This window comes from Procambarus clarkii, chromosome 62 (genome assembly GCF_040958095.1).
Source record: "Procambarus clarkii isolate CNS0578487 chromosome 62, FALCON_Pclarkii_2.0, whole genome shotgun sequence".
Classification (NCBI taxonomy): Eukaryota; Metazoa; Arthropoda; class Malacostraca; order Decapoda; family Cambaridae; genus Procambarus; species Procambarus clarkii.
Genome location: NC_091211.1, coordinates 25066752 through 25084597, shown reverse-complemented (window position 1 = coordinate 25084597; position 17846 = coordinate 25066752). Strand labels below are relative to the sequence as shown.

At 37.8% G+C, this 17846-nt stretch overlaps 2 protein-coding genes across 10 annotated transcripts in view; one reads left to right on the top strand and one right to left on the bottom strand.

Annotated features, from left to right (window-relative positions):
* Positions 1 to 2939: 2939 nt before the first annotated feature.
* LOC123766541 (zinc finger MYND domain-containing protein 11) overlaps positions 2940 to 17846 on the top strand; it is a 48111-nt gene continuing 33204 nt past the window's right edge. For 2 of the 9 annotated variants that reach the window (XM_045755772.2, XM_069308351.1), the window contains exons 1-2: positions 3419 to 3806; positions 17405 to 17539. The gene's annotated coding sequence lies outside the window, so the exon portion shown is untranslated. Of the gene's footprint in view, positions 3093 to 3414; positions 3807 to 10412; positions 10567 to 17404; positions 17540 to 17846 lie in introns of those variants that run through there. The other 7 variants (XM_045755774.2, XM_045755770.2, XM_069308352.1 and 4 more) reach the window with 6 other exon arrangements.
* Positions 8218 to 13660, bottom strand: LOC123766610 (uncharacterized). Its single transcript, XM_069308535.1, has 4 exons — positions 11597 to 13660; positions 10382 to 10558; positions 8994 to 9170; positions 8218 to 8524 (listed from the first exon to the last, which is right to left on the bottom strand). The coding sequence occupies exons 1-4, from the start codon at positions 13430 to 13432 to the stop codon at positions 8243 to 8245; spliced, it is 2472 nt and encodes an 823-aa protein (XP_069164636.1). The 5' UTR covers positions 13433 to 13660; the 3' UTR covers positions 8218 to 8242.

Below are 17846 nucleotides of genomic sequence, written 5' to 3'. Positions count from 1 at the left end.
TATAAATCTCAGGTACGCCCCCATTTGGATTACTGTATCCAAGCATGGAGACCACACCTTCAGAAGGACATAGCTGCTCTGTAGAAAGTGCAACACCAGGCAATAAAAATCATTCCAGAGCTAAGTTAACTCGCGTATCACGAACGGTTGAGGGTCACAGGGCTAACAAAACTGCAAACCAGCCATGACTAGATGGATCTCATTGAAACTTAAAATACTGAACAATTTGGATGATGTTGATCCGGAAAATGTCTTCAAAAGGTCAGATGTAACACAAACAAGGAACAACGGTTTCAAGCTAGACAAGCCATAACGTAGGACAGAACAGGAGTTGCTTTTTCACGTACATGGTTATAAATCCATGAAGCCGCTTACCCGCTGAAGTCGTAAATGCCAAAACTCTGTTTAATTTTAAAGTCCAACTGGAAAGGATCATCAAGGCAAATGGGGGGGGGGGGGTACCTTCAACAAGGCGCCGGCTTCCTGTCCTCGTCGAGGCCACTGGTGTTAGTGGATCTCACGTAAATTCAAGTAAATATTTCTGCTTAAGGTAGATTGGAAGGTGATGAACGAAGTTCCTCGTGAGTCAATAAGTCAGGTGACCGACTGCGCTACTCCATCACCTAAAACAAAACTAGGCCGCGTTAACATCGCCTGGAAAGGAATCGGATTATCTGAATAACTCCGTCACTTGTTATTCAACGTGCAAACAAGAATACCTGTTCTCCCATTTCTAGCGTGAATTCACAACCACTTGCTTCCGAGCAAACCTTATTAAAAATTGCGAATTCACATAAAAAAAATCTTGATACTTTTGTTTCATGGTATTATCGAGCTGTCATAAATTATAATTTAAACAGCAAACCGTTTGTCTTTACCCCGATGTTTGCCTAGCTCTGCGCCCCCCCCCATGTCTTGAGACACGCCAGGACATGCTTCAGAAGTTGAAGGTTGCAGCAGTACTACTACCTGTGTCAAATTGAAGATCTGGCCAACGGTACGAGAGACAACACCTGCGGTACGATAGCCAACAGCACGAGAGACAAAACCTGCAACAGGATTGTCCTACGGTATACGAAGGGGTCTCCAGGACGTAGTGGGTATGACACACTGTTATATATGTATATACTGTGGACATGTACACCAGAATGCGGATGTATACTTACATCCAAGTGTCAATAACGACGGCACGCACATGCCGTGATGGCGACCGTGTCGCATGGAGGTTGATCAGACCACGCTAGTCACACCCGGCGTGTCTGATCACAGGACAGGCTTGTGACTGACCCTGTGACTGACCATGTGACGGGCGCTATGGCTGACCCTGTGACTGGCTACCTGACTGACCTGCTACGCAGTCCTAGACGGTTTAATCCTTCTTTTGATAATTACAAGACTGAGTTAACACTTTGCAACAAGCTTCCAAGAATAAAGTCCAGAACAGAAACCTTTCAAAGATGCCACCAAGGGCATTAACCTTTTAGAGACACCAAGGACAGTAATCTCTCTAAAGTACTTTGTACTTATGTAAAGAACGAATTAAAAAAAACGTTTGGTAATTTGTGTAGACAATCACTTTAATGCAATGCTATTTGAGAAAGTATTAAACAATTCTAATACTCTCATATTAACAGTTTAGAACATGAGAATTAAGTAAGCTGCAGAATGTCTATTGGTCCATACGAGACACATCCTATTTATATCCACCCAAACTTATCTATTATTTATAAAATAGGATGTCTGTCTGCTAGTCTGTCTGTCCAAAGATGGAGGCCAGACGCTTGGAACTAGTCTCAACCAACTTTCAAAGATGACCCATAGGGGGTATGAGAGTATAACAGGCCAGATGGAACCGGACGTAATGACACCTTTTTAAGAAGTACTTGCATCTATAGTGACCTCGCCTTTAAAAACACATATAATAACATATAATTTATGCTTTGGAGTGTGTAAACCGGGTTTCATTCATAAAAAGGGGGATTGGTGGGTGCATGGAATCACTTTTGGGTCTTGTTGACTAGACCACACACTAGAAGGTGAAGGGACGACGACGTGTCGGTCCGTCCTGGACCATTCTCAAGTCGATTGTGAGAATGGTCCAGGACGGACCGAAACGTCGTCGTCCCTTCACCTTCTAGTGTGTGGTCTGGTCAACATACTTTAGCCACGTTATTGTGACTCACCACCTGCACTTTTGGGTCTTTGTTTGGAGGACGGGCTGTTAGGTGATAAGAAATGTGGCAAATGCATCTGGGATTCGAACCCGGTATTCTCGATTATGAGTCGAGAATGAACCTAACTGTACTACAGCCCGTCCTCCAAACAAAGACCCAAAAGTGATTCCATGCACCCGCCAAATCCCCTGTTTATGAATGAAAAACGGTTTACACACGACTCACAACTGATTTCGTTCGAACCCTTCTGGAACAAGTGCTTCACTGATGAATTTTGTTCGCACCTCAACGCTGTAAATTTTTGCTTCACTCACGTACTACAAATACAAATAATCGCCAACAGAACCTAAACACCTAACCTATGCCTATATATTTACAATATGCTAATATATTATAATATTAATTTATATTCGAGAAAATTCCCGGTTTGAATGAACAGCATGTAGAAATTTATGAATGCGTCTGTGGGGTCGACCGCTGGATGGAATGGACTTGAGTCGAGGACGGGTTGACTACAGAGACCCTTAAAAATAATATGCAATACAAATATATAATTGTCTTTGCTTATATATATTATTTTACTATTTATATATAGTATTTTTTATTCATATGATTGAGCCCTACAAAGACCATAAGAGGAAGGGACAAGGACCAGAAGCTACACATACAGACGAAGCCACTACCACGCAAAGCGTTTCGGACAAAAATTAAACTTAAAAAATGAAGCCTGATGCAAATTGATTCAATAGTTAGGCTTCACATACACACGTTACACCATAGTAAGGGTGCAAGGCGAAGGATGGAGCAAAAGCTGTGTGTGGGATGGTCCTCTCTACTTCCTGCCTCTTGGCCTCGTGCTTCAAGGTTGAATGGGTAATTACAGGAAGCAAAGAATAAAGGCACCTATTTTTTTTTAAGGTAACCGGTGTCTCGTTATATCTACTAAATTTGGCATATGTTTAAGGATTTGTTGTTCTGATTGATATATAGTAAAATTAAAAGAATACGCTATAAACTTATTTTATATATAGTAATGAATGTTGAATTTACCGCCAAGGTCATGGTCAAGACATGGTTTTTTGATTTTCTAAGAAATTATCTATGCAAATGTATCCAAACATAGTATAATGTTGTAAAAATACCAAAGGATTATAATATAATCAATTAAAACTGCCAAATGTGCTTAAATATTAATATATTAGCATTTTAGTTTTGATTAAGAAATTCTATTGTTTACAAGTGTCAGTAGAGAATCGTCCAATTCTGCTGTGATGAAAAATTAAATTCCCTCACTTCTGGTGGAGCCAAGTAAGAATATTATGTCTCGAGTAATAATGGCAATAACCTAAAACTTGACGAATGTTGCTTTAGCTGAGGTGAAATGATGACAGACACGTGTGTTGAAGGCTGTGTGTGTATAGCCTGGTGGCCCCTGCCTCGTCCCTCTCAGACTCTGTAACTCACAGTGGAGTCGCTCGTGTTAATAAACTCGAATAGGACTTATGCACTCTTCACAGTAAATGGTGTAAAGGGGGGTATAATTCTCAAGAGACTTTTTTTAAGATTCCTTTGTTAACGAGGAATGGTTTTACCCTCCCTCCTCCTCCTCAGCCTCTGGTCCAGTCTCTGTGGGTAAGTCTGGTAATTACTTTATTACTTGTGATATAAAATGATTTTTTTATGGGACTGTCATTGTTTATATCAAGATAATAGCACACTCGTACAAGTGCTCAAATTTTTTTTAAGTGTTTGAATGCAGTGTCTGAGGGTTAGATGCATAAAAAGTAGCTCCAAAGTAAAACCAAAAAGTATCTAATTGCATCCTCGTAGTACCCTGCCTTGTGTTTCAAACACACTGTATCTTGTATTACCCACTTTCCCAATATTAGTACTAAAGATTAATTAAGTACTTAATCGTTACCAGTGTAATCACATGTCTCAGTTTATATTGTTGATATAAAACCTTGCTACAATGTACTTTTTCATCTTACCTGATATGTAGCATTTCAGGCAGGTCCTTAATCTATGTGTGTGTTAGTGGGTTTACAAGAATGTAAAAATATAACTGATGTAATCTCACCATCTCATTGAAGCTTCTTGTAAATAAAATATTATTATAAAACCCGAAATGTAATGTGCTCTCCTTTGTTTTCATTTGTTCTGAGAAAGTATATAATATTGGTCCAAAGCCCATGCGTTTCGTATCTCATGACTGAGGCTGCTTGTCAAAAGGGCTTTCAATTTGGCGTGTCTATTCCATTCTTTTGTGTTATATAAATTGCTGCAATGCATATGATGTCTTTTTTATTTTGTATTATCTGGTACTACAAAAGCATTATAACACCTGCAGTCTTATATTACATACAGAAGGTACTGAAGGAAATATTGTATGTTCATGATATATAATATCGGTAATCATGGCTAAGCCACGCCTCGCTGTTAACTCTGTTATTTGTCCTCGCATCTTTGGGCAATTAGATTAAGAGGAGGCTATGCCAGGCAGGCCTGTGTTTCTTTGGGTTTGGAATGAGTTGGAAGCTGAGCAACTTAGAATGTGTTTTAGTATGAAAGTTTACAGATATGTTGTATTGATGTACGAAAACTGTTGATGTGGGAGAGCTATTCAAGGTTTGATTAATAAGATCTGGCAGTTTTGTCTTTCAAAGTAAAAGTTGTAGGGTCCTTTATCTACTTTAAAGGTTAATGTAAATATTGCAAAAAAAATTTAATTTAAATACTGTTTTATCTTAGATTTTTCTCCATTTACAGCTCGTCTTCCATTGTTCCTCATTTTTTATACAGTATAATTAACTGTTCTCATTCCTTGACACTAAGTTACTGCCTTATCAGAAAATGTTCTTGACTGTTATACCTGTCCAGTGTACTTTATACATCTGCCTTTTTACTTTCAGCATTAAATACCTCTAATTTATGAGTGAACTGAAAGAATAATGTGATGGAGACTAACTGTAAATTTATAAGTCTAATACATGCACAGTAATAATAATAATAATTATTATAATACCTGTATTAATTCATTTTTGTAATATAATTTTATATTTGTATTTGTATTCAGTATTTTTATTTGATAGTTTTAGTTATGACAATTGGTGTGCTTACTGTGGGTTCCACATTTATTATAGAATATGTTACATTTGTATACAAAACAGGCTATCTTTACAACTTTATATTTTGTGGAAAACTTATGGTTGTCAGTTGTCTTAGTATAACCACTTACCATCACTACCACAACTTGAACAATAATTTACATCATCATACCATAACCAACTTCCACCATTCATCAGTGTTATATCTATTACCACCACTGTCATCACCATTATCATCATCATATCATGTGTAAATATACTTGTATGTTTGGCTCCAAAGTGCTCCTTTTGCTGTTTGCTCTGCTCTGAAAAAATCACAAGAATGTAAACGTTTTAGTGCCAGTGAGTAAACACAACTTGAAGAAGAAATAAAAGGGAATATGTGGGAGGCAGGAAAATGTAAAAATGTTTTAGAATAAGACTTCGACATTGTCAGGCAGAGGAAAGCGACACGCATTTATAAGTTTCCCTTCGGATGTATGCGAGTTACTTGGATGAAAGAATTAAGGTAGAGAGCTTCATATTTATTGTATGATTTATATTTAAAAGTGACTCGATATAACCTCAAGATAACCTTAACAACCAGCAATTGCCAAATGAACTTTGTTTTAAGCCATAAAAAAATTATTTTCAAAAGTGTACAGAGTGTCTAATTTTACACAAATGGAAAGATCCAAGAAACCTAAAATTATTTAGTTATTTTGAGACTGCCTATGTTTACAGGTAGGAGTCTCATAGAAGGAAAGAGACAAAATCAGAGTTAATTTAATATCCAGATGGATGAAAAGTGATACTTATTAGAGTGTTGATTCATCCACAGTAGGACTCCCCAAACACATTTAATCACATGCTTAAGTGATGGGGTCTCAACTCAATACAATCCAGTGTAATTAATACAAATATTGAATTTAATAAATTCAACCCAAAATAAATCTCTCAGAATTAAAATGGGAGAGTGAGAGTATCTGAGCATTAGCATGTGCTTACCTAGTTCTATTTATGGGCAGCAATATCCAGCTATAGTGCCCCGCCATGTAGCTATTAGACCTCCAAACATTCTAGTACTGTATTTTATCGTGCTTACTCTAAAGCTGCAAATGGTATGCGTGTGCTTCCACCACCAGACAGTTATTTCCCGCTGACGCCATAAATGCCAAAACTCTGAGTTTTAAAATACAACTGGAAAAGATCATCATGGCAAATGTGGAGGAAGGGAGGGGACCCTTGACAAGCTGCTGGGTTCCTGTCCTTGTCGAGGCCACTAGTATTAATGGCCCTCAGGTAAATTCAGGTAAATTTCACTTGATGAATAAAATACTGTTCATGTACTGTGTACGGTATTTCCTGACATTACCCGAACAGATCTGTATTTTGAACTTCTACCTTATCCTTTAATTCTGTTTTGTTTGGGAGTGTGTGCACTTAACCCTTTACTTAGCAATTGACTTTAAGAGGTGTCAGAAGCAAATCTGCTTACAGTGTCGTTTCTTGTCAATGATACCCAAGTCATATAATTCATCCTAAATTAACACTGTTAATTTGAACACCTCAAGCAATTATGGCTGCCTAAACACCACTGCCATATGCAAGAGACAATTTGGAGCTCGAAATGATGATCGGGAATTTAATGCATGCACGTAAAACTAACGTGTGTTGTAAATACTTTCACAAACATGTGCATGGTCAGGCACTTGCACTCCGTGGCACATACTAATTGGCACTCCCATAGAGCACCAATCAGTATGTGTTTCATCTGTACACAATCTGATTGAGTAAACTATTAGCTTCTCTGGCATCACTGGGAGTGGAAAGAAGGGTTATCAGAATTGTTAGCAAAGGACAGGTCACCTGTGACCTTTCTTGCTACTTGGTACAGTACTCGATCAATCCAAAATTATGATGAGATCCACCTATGATTATACAGTCGATGTATAAACTGCCATCTGTTAGTATAACCAGATGTCATATGTTGCCACACACATGATATCTGAACTGCCAATGCAATCACCGATCCATGGAGACCCTTCACGAAGTACTCGTGTCCTTGGATAATGGTGCCAATGCTCGATGCACAGAACTGTACAACACTGCAGCCACAGAGTACAAGTCTAGCAGAGAGATCACCATTCTCTCACAGGATCACATCTTTGGGCCTTCTCTCTTCTAATGTCAATTGCTTTAGTTCTCTTAATCTGTCCTCGTAGCATTGCTCGCTTGACTCTGATGTCAGTGTGATTGAAAATTTCTTTGAGTTTTCAATCTCTCTCCCTCTTTTTTTTTTTTTTTTTTTTTGTTTACAAGGGTGGAGCTTCCAAGATGATTTTGTATATTCTAATACTGACCAGAAAGGCTGTCTATCAGTCTGTTTCATAATGTAACTGCTTGGATTCCTAACTGTTCCTGAAATGTTTGATGGTTTCACATATATCGTACATCCTAGGTTTGCTTGCACATCTTTTGTTAAAGCTGATGCTCTTTTTCTAGGATTTAACTCTTAATAGCTAAATGTCTGCCCAGTCCTGAAGCTTTTAGGTTCTTCCATAGTATCCTGCAATCCTCTTTTGTTCTTACTGATCTTGTCAGTTTTGCATTGTCTGGAAACGTTACCTTCTAAAATCGTACATAGATTAGGCACAGTGTAGGGATCCTAGGATCAAATCTTACACGATCTTGTTAGTCAAAGGGGAGGGGGAGATAGATTAAGAGAACGAAAACAAAATAAGAGATGGATAATTATGTATCTTAGATTAAATGAGCTGATATATCCTTGGCTTTAATTGAAGTACATTATGCTTATTATCAATATTTTGGTGTACTGAACTTGCACTAAATAATGTAAACATATTGTCGCAATGGTTATACTGTACTGTAATAATTTTTTTTTTTAAATAAAGTACCATACAGTATTTAATTGTGAATGGCCTGTCATTCTACTGCTACAGGGCTTTACATTGATGTATGTTACACTAAATCTGGCATATTTGGAAGGGGAGTTGTACAGGTGTTTGATAATGGTATTGTAAATAAGTTTTCTTGCATGTTAATGGATGATATACTATCTCTGTTTGAGTTTATTGGTGATCGAGATACTAAAAGTGAGGCTCTTGAAGTATTCCTTTCCATGGATGGTGTTATAAAGGACTGTCCAATTCTTTGGGGAGCACCTTCTATGTTCACCAATGTACTGGTACAGCCGCTTGAATGCACCGTTGCTGTAGGGATGGCAGAGACTCGTCCAAGAACCTGTTTGCATAAAATGGTGTTAAGCAAGTGTTTAATAGAGTTCTATACAAAGGTCAGATATGTAATGAATAACTGTTTGCAACCCATCCCCCCCACCCCTTAAAATTATAGGATGATTAGGTTGGCAGCTTTTGTATAATCTACATTTTTTTTTTTTTTTTTTTTTTTGAACATTACAGGTACTGTACATGCAAAAATTCATAACTGTGTGAGTAAAATGTAAGTATGCAACTTGAAACAAGAAGATGGTCAGGAGGAAAATTTAGGGTTGAACCCTAAACACAATTCTTTATATTTGGTATCAAAATATGAGCCATTTTACCGTGAAAATGTGAAATCTACTCTCATTAGCTTACGTCATATTGAAAATTAATAAAACTGAATGTAGCGATAAATTACCTTTATTATTGTACAGCATAATTAATTACTACTAACATATTTAGATGCTTATTTTTTTACTTGAGCTTACCTCTGCATGGTTAAACACGTAGACTATTCCTCGTAATAGACTGTGAATGCGTGTAATGAGAAACAATGTGGCAGGCACAATGGAAGGTTGTTCGTCGATCACCTCCCAAGCGTAGAGCAAACGTTCTACCATAAAAGGAGTCCAACAGCCAAAGTTTGTTGATAACATTACCACCCCCTGCCACATGTACATCAGGACTGTCTATTAGCAATTTTAGAAATGTTCTTTTTAAAGGAATATAATGCAGGATACAGAAATGAAAGATATTATAATAACTTTTGAACACTACTAATATATTTTACGAAAGTAGCCTTAGATTAGCTTAAAAAAAATTTGTAAGAGTATTGATGAATTTGGCAAGGAACTAGCATGCCAGTATAACATTAGAGTATAACTGAAAAATCAGATTTTTTAATTACAGAAAAAGGCATACAGGTAATTTGGAACACTTGACAGTTAAGTATATTGTTTATTCTTCAACTGTAAAGGTTAATTTGGGAGTGCCAGTTTATTTGGATGAATCTTTCTTGAAATATTTATATAAAATTGGGTAGAAATAAATGTGAAATTTACTTGAGAATGTAGATAATACATGTACTATATTAAGGCTTTTGTTAGACATTGTACAACTTGGATGGTAGGTACACCAAAACAGATTTGTACATAAAAAAACTATATGGGGGTGTTAGTTCCAAGCAGATGAGGTCATAGCTATGGCACACACAGGTGCCATCTGTTGGCCCTTAGGATGAACACATTTGGCAAGAGAAACCTTCTTTTGTCCAAAATGTACCTGCAGTTCTCTTATCATGTGGGAGGATGGAGCACATGGGTGTGGCTATAGCTTCGTTGACGACTTAAGCAATTATTCAGATTACGTAATGACAGTACAGTACTGTACTAGAAGCGATTTATTTGTTATAATTTGCGTTAAGTATAAATGAATCGTGAATCTAGGTTGTGCAGCTAATTTACTGTACATATTTCTCAATGAACAACTTTGATGATATTTACCTACATTTTCAAAAAATCTTGTGTGCTCCACAGGCTGGCATATTTTTTTTACCATTCCTTAGTATAGCGTAGCAGAAAGAGCCAAATTTAAATGAGAGACTTCTGGAGAGAGAGAGAGAACAGCTGAGGGTGTCTTGATTTTGTTCTGACTTCTGTTTTGCACATACAGTTAATTAACTAAATCATTAACACACAATGAAGATAATGTGTGACACAAAATGAAATCTAAGCTGCACAAGTAAATGAAAAGGAAATATGCTTGAACGTTTTTATAAATTTATATGTAAGAAAGTGCTCGAACATATTTTTGCTTTGATTTTTCTTCATGATTTAGTCTTCATTAATACCATATTCACATGGTAGTGATTTCTTACCCAACATGTTGCTTTCTTGGTATGTGACCAGTATGAATAAGCTGAAACAGTAGTCTGCAGTGGTGTGTGGTAGCAGAGAATCCAGGCTGTGCGGATGTATAACCCGCCACTCGCCAACAGCGGAATTGCGTACACCATCACGAAGAGAACCGTCATGAAAGTTGGTAGAAAGTTTGGCTGGAGAGGTGAGAATATCACAAGCTTTAGGAACTTAAAAAAAAAAATAGTTTTAATTTATAATCTGTGTAGAATAATTGTATCATATACACTACAATTGCTCTTCCTTCCAGCAATGATGTGTTTACTTTTACAAGTCTATGCTGTCAGGTGTATAGTATAATAAGCAAACACAGTAATGGCCTCTGTGTACTTAATTATGGTTTAAAAGTAGTAAGAGTGAAATCTTATAGAAGATGTATTTATAATTCTGTCTCGCCTAATTGTGACGCTAAACTCCCAAGCAGTGTTTAGGGAGTATGCACATACATGTATATTAGTTGCATAGCATTCCCAGAGTTTTGGTATTTCAGTAACTTCAAAAATGCAATTGTCATTAAAGTTTTATTAAATCTTCAGGCATCCAACTTGGTGACTATAAAATTTTGTTGAATGCAATTTGAAAGCTGTATCTTTTTAAATTCCTGAAATCTATTATGCATATTATAGTAGAGTACTGTACACCTGTTGCATTCTCATTCAAATACTTCCACTCTTTTTTTTTTTTTATTATTATTATTATTATTTAACCACTGCCTCCCTGAGTTGGTTGTTGCCTTGATATCAGTGGTGTGAACTGCTTGCTCAGCTTGATTGTCTGATAGTGCTCTGGCATCCTATGGTTGTTGGGGAACCAGTAGTCAGCAGAGCAATACAGTAATTGGATTTCATTGCATGGATCATCTCATGGATCACTTAGTGAAAGTTGAGTTGGTTGATTTACACTCTTGTCTTATTGTTAATTGAGAATTCTCCATGGTCTCTTTCTGTAAATTATTTAACAAGACTGTTGTACAATACTTTCATAGATACTTAGGGAAAATGTTGACAAAACCTGACATACCTGTCCTGGCTGCTCTGAAAGGAGCTTTTCATATTATGTACTCAGTTTTATTTTCCCTATACTGTACAGTACTGTATTTTTTTGTTCATTAAGATATAGTTGGATATGTAAATTGGGTAAAAATGACTAAAAGTTTGAAGAGTTCATACCTTTACCTGACAAGCTAGGAAGATGGTCAGTGTTGCGAGTAGATGGTCAGAAGTTGAATAGTCTGTGGTGGTGATGTTACTTGGTATTATGGTCATTGACAAGTCTATTCCATTTTCGTCAGAAGCTTGTGTAATTCCCAGTGCAGTAGATTCATGTTGTTTTCCTCTTGTAATGTTAATTAGTATTTTATTGCTAGATGTTGTATTTAAAAATGCATTTTCTAATTCCTCTTTTGATTCATATTTTGTACTGTATATAGGCATCATAGTTGAATTTGTTATATAAAATGGTACTATGGTTGGCTCGAAGTGTTCTGCTTTTTCGGTTTTTGAGTCTTGGCTATAGCTTCCTTCGTGTATTTTATTATGGGCAGGAGTTGTTACAGGTATATCAGATTCAGCAGTTACATCTATTGATATATTTTCAGTCTCAAGCTCTTGACAAGGATTGTCTGTATATAATACTGTGGTTTCAGTTACTTGTGTTAGTGAGCTGCTCTGTTTCTGTAGGTCTGTGGTAAGGTATGGTTCTAATGTTGTGTCAGACTTGTCCAAAAACAATTCTGTAATCGAGGAAAGTTCCTCTGGATTGTTAGAAAAATTATAATGTTTATTGATTATTAGTACACCTGAATTAACTTTATGTATGTCTGGAGTCACTGTTTGGGCATCTGGAGTCACTGTTTGGACATCTAGGGTCACTGTTTGGGTATCTGGGGTCACCGTTTGTGGATTCGAAGTCTTCATTTGTGCACCTGGAGTTCTCATTTTTGTATCGACAAATTCTAGGTAATTAGTATTTATTGCTGGGGTTGTCACATTAGTGATGCTGGCTTTCACCTGTACATGATCCTTCATTGGCTTGTGTATGCCATTTACTGTTTCTGAAATTTTTGAGTCGTTCATTAAACTATTGTTTTGCAGGTTTTTAATTATTGCTGTTGATGATGGCTTGAAAGTCTTGAAATTTATGAAGTCTGATTTGGTTAGGTTGTCTGTTTCATTGTTAGTTTGAATGGGATTTTGTATTTCATCAAGAATGGTGAGATTTTTTAGCTGATTTTTATTGAATAAAGTTTCACCAATTTCTCCAAATATTCGTTGCTGATCCTCATCAGTAATACCAAGAGTGGAGTGCAGCTGTTTAATAATTTGCAGGTTTTCGGTCTGCTTTTCTTTAGTGTGTGCGATTCCATGAAACTTCTCTAGTGCAGTATGTGAAATGTTGCCTCCGACAATACCATAAATTAATCCAATGATAACATTTTCACGATAATCGCTGGACCAGTCATATTGACTGTTGCGTTCCCATAGATTTTCCAGGAGACCTCGATTATTTCGATTTTGTCTGCTGCTTTCCAAATATAGTGTGTTATTCTGTGTATCATATACAGAAAATACCTTTGTGTGACCCCATATCACACTCACAAATATCAAGGCAATAAACCATGATGACATTGTCCACATGAGTGAGAAAGTACTGGTATTTTGAAAGTTACGTGACTGTGGGAATACTGTGAATACGCCCTGATAATGCTCAATAGCAGATCCAAGTGTAGAGAAGTTGCTGGTCACAATTGCAAATATTAGTAAGGAGAATATTAAAAAGTATCTAGAGCATGAATTACTGTACATTAGATTTGTAAAGTACAGACATCCATCACACAACAGACCAATGCCGGTCAGAGCACTCGACACTGTGTCGGATAACCCATAGATTGTAAGCGGCATAATTGGGCTGTGTCGTCTACTTATAATGAAAGTCGAAGCCATTAAATTCAGCAAAAATTCGAGTCCACCAATAATGATGTATAGTGTTGCCACAAAAGATAACCAAACCATTGTATCACGTCTCGGTCCTCTAATTATCTACTATGTTGATAACAAATACAGTATCTTAAGATTCTTGTTCTTTTCCTTATCTTGAAAATATATAATTTCTTGTCACATTTTCAGAAGCAAATGCAACTTTGAAATGCAAGAAACATCTCTCTTGATTTTCACTGGAGTGTGTACTCACTTAGACACTGACAACGCCCTACTGGCACTGAGAGTGGTGCGCATCAGTGGTGCTTTGGGTTTCTGCATATAAATTACCCTTATGCTGTACTATTTCCATAATCAAGCACGGTGTGTGTGTGTATAGGGGTTGGATCAATACATATAGAAAGTCATTTGATAGTTTCCTGTTGCAATAACATTAAAACATATCTCCACTTTCATTTCTGTCTCGCCACTGTTGTATCTTACACTGCACCTGTCTCGCCACTGTTGTATCTTACACTGCACCTGTCTCGCCACTGTTGTATCTTACACTGCACCTGTCTCGCCACTGTTGTATCTTACACTGCACCTGTCTCGCCACTGTTGTATCTTACACTGCACCTGTCTCGCCACTGTTGTATCTTACACTGCACCTGTCTCGCCACTGTTGTATCTTACACTGCACCTGTCTCGCCACTGTTGTATCTTACACTGCACCTGTCTCGCCACTGTTGTATCTTACACTGCACCTGTCTCGCCACTGTTGTATCTTACACTGCACCTGTCTCGCCACTGTTGTATCTTACACTGCACCTGTCTCGCCACTGTTGTATCTTACACTGCACCTGTCTCGCCACTGTTGTATCTTACACTGCACCTGTCTCGCCACTGTTGTATCTTACACTGCACCTGTCTCGCCACTGTTGTATCTTACACTGCACCTGTCTCGCCACTGTTGTATCTTACACTGCACCTGTCTCGCCACTGTTGTATCTTACACTGCACCTGTCTCGCCACTGTTGTATCTTACACTGCACCTGTCTCGCCACTGTTGTATCTTACACTGCACCTGTCTCGCCACTGTTGTATCTTACACTGCACCTGTCTCGCCACTGTTGTATCTTACACTGCACCTGTCTCGCCACTGGTGCACCTGACACCTATGAGGGAAAAATACTGATATATTCCTTAACATCAGTTAAAGAATGTAGCCATGTTTTCATATGTTTTTGTTATGGTGAATATCAGTTATTCCTGTTTGATAATGCATATACACAATATCACTCCTAGATACACAATATAAAACACAATAAATATACACAATATCCTGCAACAAACAGGATAAAAGAAACATTAGGCTGGAAGTCAGAAAGAAACTGACATCAAACCAGAAATTGGTGCAAAACACAGTTGATCGAAGTAAGTCCCTATTAATATTTGGTTGGGAAAAAAAAAAAAAAAAAAAAGAGAACATCTAGCTCAGAAAGAGCCGTAGAAGAAGCGAAAGTAGTAGATAAAATTGTCGGGCTAGTGGAAGGTCTTAAAACCAAAGAAAATGTCTGCGACTACAGGAGAATTGGCAGGTACGAAAAAGGGAGAGGTCTACCCTTAACGGTGCTAAATAGATGGAAGAAGTACTAAGTATTGTTAGGAAATTACAAAGTAATGAGGAAGGGAAATTATGGTCATAAGAAGGTATCTTTCAAAAGAAGACAGAGAGAAGCTGAAACTGAACCTCAGAGGCATCAAATGATAATCTATCAAATATTAAGTTGATTTTGATGGAGGGACACTTAAAAATTGCCACAATTTTTTTTTTTTACATTAATTTTACTTTTAAGAGAGGGGGGGGGGAATTAACCCCCTGAAGTTTAATCAATATTATTAAAATTGATTCATTCAAGTTGAATACTATCATTTGTGTTGCTACATAGCCTTCCTGGCTTGGTGCCTTTTTTGATAATTACTTGCTAATCATTTAGGTACAAATGGCAGTCTAAAAATTCCAGAGAATTTAGTTGTAAGCCCTGCAAATATAAATTTTAATATTGGCAAATTGAAAAGGTAAAGAAAAAAAGAGAGAGAGAGAGATTTATTACAAAAACCTATCATTGAATGTAATGAATTGTCACTTTTTGGATGAGCCCTGGTGTCTCCCAGAAGCTATCTCACTGAGATATCTCCATGCAAATGGATATCATCAGGCACAGGAGTTCTGTCTGACCTACCAAGAACCAGAAGCCAAACCTGCCCAACCCCTCACAACGACCCAGAGAGTGAGTGACAATTCACCACCATGTCATTCACACAGAATGTGTGTGTGTGGGGTGGGTGGGGGGGGGGGGAAATGGTTAGTAACGGTTGAGAGGTGGGACAAAAGAGCAGAGCTCAACCTCCTGCAAGCACAACTGGGTGAATACTAAACAAGAGGAACACTCAAAATTAGTGTAAAACTTGTAGTACCAAATTATTTGGTACCACCAAATGGTGGTGGCCCAGCTTCTGCATGTAGCCATCTTCCTTAGTCAGTTCTGGACCTGATGAACTAATCTAGTAGAGAGGGAGGGAGTCAGGGGAGCTGCCTGGGCTCATCCAGAAAGATGCGTTTCATTGCATTTCATTGTTTCATCATGTTTTCTCATAATTTTCTCCTTGTAGCCTGCTCATTCTCCTGAGCTGTCTTTTTCTCTGGATTGAGTTTTGATCTTTATTTTGTCCCCTTTGTTCTCAGTTGTTCCTTCAGTCCATAATACCTTTCCAAAGCTATGTTTTTGATGACGCTCTTCCAGTTATTGGGTTGGAGAACTCTGCTGAAAAACTAGACAGTTGGCTTTTGGAAGGGTCCTATGGTTATCGATTCATGATTTGTTGAGCCAAGGGTCATCACTAGTGGTGCCCGACTGTGGCAGTTCATTGCTACCTGGGCATCCTCCAGATTATATATTTCTAGGATGCAATGTTCATCAGTCCTGTTTCCTTTTGTTTCTTGTTCCAAGACTTGTCTTTCTCCACTTCTCCACAGTGTCATTAATTATAGCCATCCTGCAGTCCACACTCGGGCCCTTGGTGTTTTTAAGTTCGTTCTGGGCTCTCTTCTCCGAGGGTTTAATTTCATTCTCCTCTTCTCTAGTAAGTCTGTGTTCTTATTCTCTGTGGTTACATAGCTTCATGATGCCATTATTTGGCCCCCTCCAGAAAACCAGCATTAAATGTAATGAAGTGTCTCTTTCTTGTTGTGCCTCGGTGGCTGCCTGGGTTCTCCCTTCCCTACAAAGTGCGTTGGTTTGTGGTCTTCAGTTTCGGACTGAGGTGTGTTGACATGGGAGCTGGCAGCTCCTGGCGGAGGATAGCTGTAACAAGAGGTGGGGTTCAAATTAGCTACTTGGTAGATCATTTGGAGAGTCATTTGCAGCTTCATTTCTTGTTTCTCTGTGTATCTTTGCAATTGTCTGTTTTGTTTTGCTTGCTTACTTGATGTTTCCTTGGTGTGAGTGATTGTAAAGAAACCCCAGCTCCCTGCACCTCTGAGGATGGGGCCAGTTTCTGACTCTGGTCTCCAGTGGGCTGTTCAGTATTCCTAGGGCTTACATGACTCGTTGTGTTGACATATCTAGTGCAGTGTGTGGTGCAGCTAGTTTCAGAGAGCCACTGAAGTCCAACCAAAAGAAATAAAAGAGGCATTTCATTACATTCAGTGTTGGACTATTAATACTGTATATTTGTGAAATAATAGCAGTACAGTATATACAGATACCTACAAAATTTCATATGGTATTGGATATGCAGTGGCATTCCTTATTCACTTCCAGTTAGTTCATTTATGCATATTCACTGACGATTTCTATGTTATCCCTACTGCTCTTCAACATGTACCAAAAATACACAATGAAACGGTAATATGTTCAGACTCTTAAAGAGAGCAATAGAATATTTGAATCTCTAAATACAATACTAAAAAAAATTCAAACTAAAATCAACTACTCAATGAAATTAAACAATGGATATACCTAATGTCCATAAAACAAAAACTAACTTTTTGCATGTCTCCAGGGCATGTTGGCATCCAGGGGAAATAAGCAAGCAAGCAGGCAGCTGCACATGGTACCTCATCAGAAAACCCAATAGATCATCCCCAGCCATAATGACTACAAGCCTCTGATTCCACCTGTTCATCACCAATGAATGGCAAGAGTAGTGGCATATTGTTCTAGGCAATAAACTTCATTGCTGTGATATTTGGCTATGGTTAAATAGCAATAAATATTTTTCACTGAAATTTGCAGTTTATGCTAAATGCCTCAAAAATACTTTCAGCGTCCTAACATACTTGAGACATTTGGGGTTTAAAATATGAGTTAGGGTCCGGTAGTAGCTGCAGGCATTTGGAGGCAATAATGTATGAAAATGTCACTTTGTGGTTGACCTAAATCCCTCGGAAATAATTACCGGTAGTTCCTTTCCAGGACTTGGTCAGCATTATGATTGCTATAAT

Bases quoted from the DNA above. Each gene is read 5' to 3' on its own strand.
- LOC123766610 (XM_069308535.1), bottom strand. From the start codon at position 13,432: ATGGTTTGGTTATCTTTTGTGGCAACACTATACATCATTATTGGTGGA. The intron at 9,171-10,381 runs GTAAGAAATCAC...TACATGTGGCAG, and splicing joins CCAAGAAAGCAACATGTTGG to GGGGTGGTAATGTTATCAAC. The intron at 8,525-8,993 runs GTAAGCTCAAGT...TTATGCAAACAG, and splicing joins ACGTGTTTAACCATGCAGAG to GTTCTTGGACGAGTCTCTGC.